Below are 7,961 nucleotides of genomic sequence, written 5' to 3' on the forward strand. Positions count from 1 at the left end.
ACAAGTGAAGTAGTTTAAAAAAGAAGCTGGGTCCTCAGTATCATATTATGTAATTTATGGTTTTATTAAAGATCATCATGTAAACAGTTAATGTTAAAAAAAGCATGTAGACTAAACCAGAATAGAAAGTAGGTCAACGCTGCAGAGGACCATGTGTACTTGTTTAGAGTGGGACTGCGCCCATATAATCAATAATCACGCTATTTTACTAGAAAATATCATGCTAATAATTTTTTCTAAATATGTCAAGTACGGTGGCGTGGCTTTGGAGCTCACTCATGCACGCATGTTTAGCAGTCTGAATTTTCTCCACAAGGGGAGCTATCAGTATGCAAGTCACTTTTGTGGGCATCACCCAAAGAAGAAACGACATAAACCCAAAGGTTTGCACTTTTAACCTTCAAACCCAGAGGTGAAAAGGTTTATATCCCAAAAGTTATTCTATAATATTTAGTATGTCATTTTAATGAAAGACTTTCATTGAATCAGTTAAGGCTAAAACATAGAAGCTTTCATATACAATTCAGAAAAAGACATGGAGATTCACAGTTCACACAAATATGAAGTGCATGTAGTACATCTTTCCGCAATTTCCAGGGAAAAATGGAAATAATTTAGTATGTAAAATGCTAATTTGACATACTAAGGTGAAAGAAACCAAAACATTAAGGTTTATTTAAACAGCATCACCAGAGAGACATGTACGTCTACGTAAGTCTACCAATAGTGAAAAAATATATACATTTTCCCATAAGAAAACAGTTTAGTATCCCAAACAAAAAACTTACCTTTGTTCTTGTTTTGACTTTTGATCTGACCTTTTGCCGTCTCTTCAGTTTTTTCTTACTCAAAGCTTTCTTGCCCCTGAAACAAATAAAAACAGATGGCAAAGCGTAAGACAGAATGCAGTCTATTTTTCAATTTCAAGGACGAAAAACAAGGGAGAATATGAATTTGTGTAGCCCAAGATTCGCATGTTTAAATGTTCATGATTGACTGATCCTTAGAATCAGACTATAAACATTAGAGACACTAATAAATATCTGTCATATTGTTTTACACAGTTCAAGTCCTGGCCAGTAGGACAGCAAAGTGTTTTGATTTTTTTTTGGGGGGGTGGTGGGTGGGTAGTTGTTGTAAATGTTCTTAGTACACTGGCTAACATTTTTGAAACGTGTTCATATGTTTATACTGTATTTCAAACAAAAAATGTTGTGTCAGGCAACAAAACACTGTTTACTTGGGTAATCTTACTTAGCTCCTTAACATAAGCTTGAGAACAGAGGGCCATCCTGTCATCAACATTTGTTGTAATAAATATTCACTGCACAAGAAAATGTTTACTGCAACACATATTTACCACGTTTCATTTGACCAAGTGATTTAGTTTATATTGACTGGGCTGAAGATGAAGATGTAAAACTAATTAGAGAATAGGAAGTACATTAATATTTATGTACACGAGTACACAGTGACGGTTAAATAATTCAGTATCTAATATTTAAACAACAGAAACTGGCTCCAAATGTACACTGAAATGGCGCAATTCTGCAAATATTTAGAAATGTTGACATAATAAGGATTCTGCGGTAAGCTGAATTACCGGTTCTTCTTTTGCACCTGGTAATATTTGGTTTAATAAAGATCCTCTCTGAGTAAACAGTCGGCAACATTACAAATAGTACACTTCACTGACAAATGAGGAAAAAAACTAACGGAATTCACAAAGTATTGATCTGCACACCCAAACATGTCTGGTGCCTTTCGTCCCCGCTGCCTTTTAAATGTGCTACAGTAACCTGGTAACACGCACGACTCAAGCAACGTGAATTTGTTTGGGTGCTGTCACAAGGGCAACCCCCACTAGAATTCCTGGCTCTACAGGCCAGAGCTTCTGTGCCAGAGAGATTTACCATGCAAACTCCAACTGATCGAGCAGGGAAGGACACAAATCCTCCCGGCGTTTTATCCTGATGCACACACAGCGCATTTTTATCTGGGTAATGCAAATGAGCTACCGTTGTTTACACTGCTGCTGTACATGACGTTCTGTTTGGGATAGCTTTATTAATGCTATATTTGCGTTTATAGACTGCCCCTAAAGTCACAGTAAACGTGCAGGCAGGTCTAACGGATGTGGCAGCTCCTGCAGCAGAAGCGCTGTAAAGGCCGCCGGTGCTTCAGCTCTCCCGATGTGAACAGGGTGACGTAAGACCAAACGCGCTCAATCCTGCGCAAGCTAACAAAATGAATGTGGCCTGTGCGCATTGATTTCCCAAATAAATACACCAGGCTTCATCGATTCATTCAATTACCATTTTTAACTCAACCGAAACCTCCTTGTAGTTTACGCCTGAGACGGATTGATACACTACGAACCTACCCAAATGCAAGCCAGTGACATACAGCCAGGCCCACGCATCCAGTGTCCCCAGTATAAAAAAAAACGATTAAAAGAACAGAAAGCTAGAGAAACGACACTGGGCTAAAATGTGGTTTTTTTTTGCGATAACAACATAGAGCTAGCTTGTTCAGCAAGAGCGTCTGCTACGCTGTCATCAAAATGTTGCTAGCTTAAACAGTTATTAGCTCGCAAGCCAACCAGCTATCAAGGTAATGTTGCTTCGGTAACTGCCGGCTTTAAACAAGGGTGTTACCTCGGCTAACGTTGACACGCTTAGATAATACTTTAAACAAGATATGGCATGGGCTGAGCAACGCCTGCAGAATGACCGTCTTGCTAGCTGCTTATTCAATTAACTGTTGTTGGGCCGAGACAGCCCGGCCAACTAGCTGGACTTGTCGAGCTTGTGCACGGTTTCAGTAACGTTAACCTGATTTTCTTAACGTGTCAGCACATGAACTGTGAACGTAAGGGAGTTGAAAAGAACAGGCTTTTCTTTGTACCGGCATAATGACGAAAAACAAAACAAAACCGGGCAGCTAGTGTTAGCCTTTCGTAGCTAAGGAAGTTAGCTAGCTAACGCTAGCTTGCCAGCCCGCTAGCTAACCTCCCCAACGTTAGCGCGGTGTGGGCTAGACCTTTGCTCGTGTTGACTGCTCTAGTGGCTTCGCTTTCGCTTCTCGTTAGCCATTTAGCGTTAGCTTGCTAACGTTACGTTACGTTACATGTGTAACGCTGGCTAAACAAATCTAATTATTTCCACTGTTTACAGAACCAGACGCGGGACAGTCCATTTTCCAAGATGAACCTGACGAGCCATAACTCACCTCCCAAGGTTTAAGCCTTGTTCTTTGTCGTTGACAGCGGTCGTGTAAATCCTCCTGTACTTCTCGGCCAAAGCTCGCCCTGACAGGAGAAGCTGGTATCGACTCCGACAGTCCGGCTGAGCCCCTGGAGTGGGAGTCGAGCCCATACCGGCTCCGAAAGAGGAGAAATCGTTCCCAGCTCCAGATATGACCCTGACACCCAGCCCCATGGAGGGGGATGAGGAGGACAGAATCCCACCGCCGGCTCCAGCTGCCGCAGCAGCACACATCATCGTTTTGGAGAACAATGCATATATCACACCAATATGTCACCAGTTGGCGATCAATATGTACTTCCAGCCGTCGTAAAGCACACAGCACTCCCCATATATCCGAGACGTAAACACAAAAACCGTCCAGTAGCAGTTCGCTAGCTACATCCACTAGCTCCACTCACCCCAGCAGTGATCTCGGCATACGCGTTAGCCGCTGCTGCAACTGCGAAATAAGCTGCTTTCTCGAGATAGCGATTTAACCCTCGCCTCGATGAGAACAATGTTTTAGGCCAAACCTAATATTCATTTTCAACTGTATAAGCAGAAGTCTTTCAAAAACGCGAGCTGTCGTCCGTTGTTTTCATTTGTTCCTTGTATTTTTCTTGCGCCCGGACAGGCAGCTCCCCTAGCTGCGCTGCCATCTTAACTTCATCATCCTTCCCCGTTCGAGTCTCTCTGTCAAGCATGCCGGGATACATTCCCATCCCAGTGAAACTGTAGTGATGGGCTCGCTGTAGGAGCGCCGCTCACTGCAGCACAAACACGCACGTTGAACACCGTCCCTTTAGCTTCCTTCATTCATTCATTTCTAAAAACATTGCATCTAATAAAACATAACTGGCACATAGTGAGTAAATCTTAAACCCTTTTCACTCAAGCAAGAATAGGCTACAAAGGCAAAAGATAGCGTCATGCTGAAATCGATTATTTTAGCATTGATCATTTTAGCCTATTTTTATTTAGTTAGGAGTGACTGGTCCAGCTGTGGTACAAGATTATTCACAGAAAGTATTCTAGAAAACTCTAAATTGTTAAGCAATTGCATGCTTGACTTTTTGTTATGCACTGTCACAGGGCTAAGAGAGAAAGGATACCTCTGAGGGGGGGAACTAGTGAATTTCCTTCATTAAAAACATGCCACAAGATTTTGGACATTAATATTCCATATGTTACCATACATGGGAAATGGAGTTAAAATATTGTTTATGGGCTTTATTTAACAAACAAAAATATGAGTAAAGGCATGTCTCTATGATTTGATTTTTATAGTTAAAAACATTCTGCCTCAGTCTGCATCCATTCCCAAGCAGAGTTTAATAGTGTCAGAGCCTGCTGTGGAGGTTGGTTTCTGTGGGAATCTGTGGATGGACAAATGTTATTGCCTTTATTTAACAAGGAAAAATGTAGCTGAGATTAAAAATTTCTTTTACAGGAGTGTCCTGACCAAATATAACTGAGCTCTTGTTCTGAATAAAAGTCATCACCCTTGCTCTGGCCCATAAGAAGAATTTAAGGATTTATCATGATGCACAAATAGTTTGTTTAACGGAACAGCAAAGACACCTATCTTTCCATCGTCTGAGCAAGCCATTTGGGTGGGGGAAATTCGAAGTTACTGTGCCGCTCTGAATGTTTCTCAGATGTCATGTTTTTACTGGTCATTTATTGCAAGAGCAGCAGACACAATGGCAACAATGACCAATAAAAATAATGAAATGTCTTGACTGAAGATCATCTCTAAGGTGAATCTGTTGCAGCAAAAATCCAGCATTAATGATGTTTAAAAGTGAAAAAAGTATACAATTCTTGTAGATATTCACAAGCTATGTGTGCACCCTTGGATGTGGTTCTGTGGGGGATGGGGAAATGATGTTACCACAGGAATAACACACAATAACCACAGGAGAAATAAAAATTGAATTAGGCCTCACATGTGCACACATATAGGCTAATACTGTAAATGTACAAATGCGCTCTTCAAGCCCAGTCTATTTGGGTGAGGCCTCTTTAGATTTAGCTTAACTGCACCAAAGGAAATAGGTGCAATATCAAAGTAATCTACATCTCATCTTAGTACAAACACTGTTGTTTGATTAGCAGCTTCCAACTCGAGAGCTCCACTCAAGAAAAACAGCAAGAAAATGGATGAAGCACAAGACCGCGCAACATCACAAGTGAACAGGGATCAGAGCATGTCCCACTGGGCCAGATTGTTTGAGTAAAAGCCTAACCATGGCAACAACACTAGAGCATCGCTGCAGGAACAGCAAGAGAAAGACCAAGACTAGGTATGCTTTTCAAAGAGATGTACTGTAGCTTGTTCAGTGTATATCCAAAAGTATCCAGACACCTGTTTTAATTGGTGAATTCTGCTACTACAAGGTACTGTAAATTGCTGACAAAGGCTTTCAATTGAGCTTATATCTTATAATCTCCATATAAAAGCACTGTCCATAGAATGGGACGCTCTGGAGTAGCCACACATATATTTATGTGGTTTTATGTTCCAAAAAACAGTCGTAATTATTTTTTACATAACCAGTTCCAACCTCTCTTTTTCACACAGCATTAAACAAGCTGGTTTTGTTACTGTGCCTTTTAGACTGATATATATATACATCAGTTCTTTTCTGATTAGCTGCCTTTATTGCACCTCTTTCAAAGCAGTCAGGTACTGAAATGCTTCTTATAATTTCACCATGAATGGCAGAGCTAAACTGCTGTAGGATACATAGGAAGATGTGAATGTTAATTTTCATGACATCATGAAAACAATGAATTCAGAACAGTTTGTTTTTGCAGCTTAGGATTCATACATGGTCTGTATAAGCTTAATAGTGCATTTTGGTACTTGTTTGATACAATGTGTACATACTACATAAAATTGAAGTAATATGATGTATGCCCTTTAAAGATAAACTTCCAATAATCATTATTTAGCTGTATACAGAATGCTGATCAATATGGCTTTTTCCTCATGTCCTTGACTCACTGAAACGACATAGAACATTTGTAATTGTGTCAGCTGCAGAAGGCTCAGGGATATGCAATTAACCCCTATTAGCTTCAGCTCCTCTTCATAGCGATGATGGTCGAGGTCTGTAAAGCAGAAACAGCCACTTTGCATTGGCCAAGAGTTCACTACTGCTCAATCAAGGGGAACAAATGTGTTCGGTGGAGTATGAGCAAAGACATGCAATTATCCAGTCAGGGCTGTGCATTCAAAATCGCAGTCAGATCTGATAGTCACTCATGACATGAGGCATTGTTGCAAACATAGACATTATATTTGCATCAATGTACCTTCACTAGCTTATTAGCCAAAAGAACAATGAGCTGATAAGCAAGCGTAGTCAGCACCTCGGAGGCCGTCTGTTACCCTAGTACCCGAAACAGAGGAATTATGCCCAAGCTCTACTGACTTAACTAAAGAAAAAATAAGTGTAAATGTGTGCTTTTTTGTTTTTTTTGTTTTTTTTGCTTTTTATGCTCTTTCTTTTGATGGATCACGAATCATATAGATAAGGTATTGACATTAATCAGTAACATAACCTTTTCCTCTGTAAATTACATTAATTGCACCATCTAGTGGTGGTGGGAGTGGTGAACAAAATACAGTCAGAAAAGTTTAAAGGGAAGCAACTTAAAGTGGAACTCCACGAATTTGTAAAATATCTGTAAAATTAAATCACCAAGAAGTAAACAAAGTAATTCAGAGTGGTTTGATGTGAAATGGTTCATTGTAGAGAAAGTTACAGAACCGGATTTCTTTACAGTGGTGATGATAGGAACCAGGTGTCACAATGTTTACAACACAAATATACACACTTTATTAACTTTCCAAAACCACCAGTAAACCTACACACATCTTTTCAGTTATTATGTGAAATAGTTGAAATAGTAGAAAATCTGAAAAAAAGTAGTCTTCTTTGGGGACTATTTTGCCTCTGAATGCCCCACGTGTAAGATGAATCAACAGATCTAATTTTGAAGTCAGCAGTTCTTGAACTATTTTTGGGTCAAAGGCGCCTTTTGTGCATAGCAAGTACCTTGCGCCCCCTCTCTCCCTGCCCCCACCTGCACTTACAAAAGAGATAAGGGCCTGTTTTATAACATTATAGATAAATTGTTTAGTGTGGCCATCAATTGTGGTAGGTTGGCACATATTTCATTTTAATAACAATAAGGAATATCTACAATTTTAACTGCGTACCACCTAGTTTTAGAAATGGCCAAAGCAGATTTAATAAATTGACAAAATGAAAAGTCACTAAATAGAGACACAACTTCTAAAATATTTCTGCAGGCCCCATAGCACCCCTCCAACAGCCCATCCCTTGTTTCGGGAACTTTTAAGTCCTACAGTAATCACATTCACCTCACACATGTATTTTTGTTTTGCTGTTGTCTCTTTGTTCTGTCAAAGGGGGTGTAAATTAAATCCACTGTCACACCCTACAAGAGTATGTAGACTTCATATTTTCTTTAAACACCTGGAGATCCTCCCAGTCCCGACATCTTGGAATGTCGGCGTGGAACTTTTTACTTTCCTTACAAAACCACATATTTGCCATGAGCCAACATAAACCCATCCATCCTCATACCTTATAGTGATGTGCAAAGATTACTGTTGAGTATCTTATTACCTTATCTTATTGAGTATCTTACATCTTATTAAGTTATATATGAATGTAA

At 39.8% G+C, this 7,961-nt stretch overlaps 1 protein-coding gene across 9 annotated transcripts in view; it reads right to left on the minus strand.

Moving 5' to 3' along the window:
• Positions 1 to 3,950, minus strand: part of mycbp2 (MYC binding protein 2) — a 77,585-nt gene extending 73,635 nt beyond the window's left edge. For 5 of the 9 annotated variants that reach the window (XM_036564482.1, XM_036564263.1, XM_036564337.1 and 2 more), the window contains exons 1-2: positions 3,232 to 3,950; positions 789 to 864 (exon numbers count right to left, since the gene is read on the minus strand). In XM_036564482.1, the coding sequence (XP_036420375.1) occupies positions 789 to 864; positions 3,232 to 3,503 (348 nt within the window). In that variant the 5' untranslated portion in view covers positions 3,504 to 3,950. The remainder of the gene's footprint in view (positions 1 to 788; positions 865 to 3,231) is intronic. The other 4 variants (XM_036564748.1, XM_036564632.1, XM_036564415.1 and 1 more) reach the window with 1 other exon arrangement.
• Positions 3,951 to 7,961: the final 4,011 nt, after the last annotated feature.

The sequence above is a fragment of the Colossoma macropomum genome, unplaced genomic scaffold (assembly GCF_904425465.1).
Source record: "Colossoma macropomum unplaced genomic scaffold, Colossoma_macropomum, whole genome shotgun sequence".
Classification (NCBI taxonomy): domain Eukaryota; kingdom Metazoa; phylum Chordata; class Actinopteri; order Characiformes; family Serrasalmidae; genus Colossoma; species Colossoma macropomum.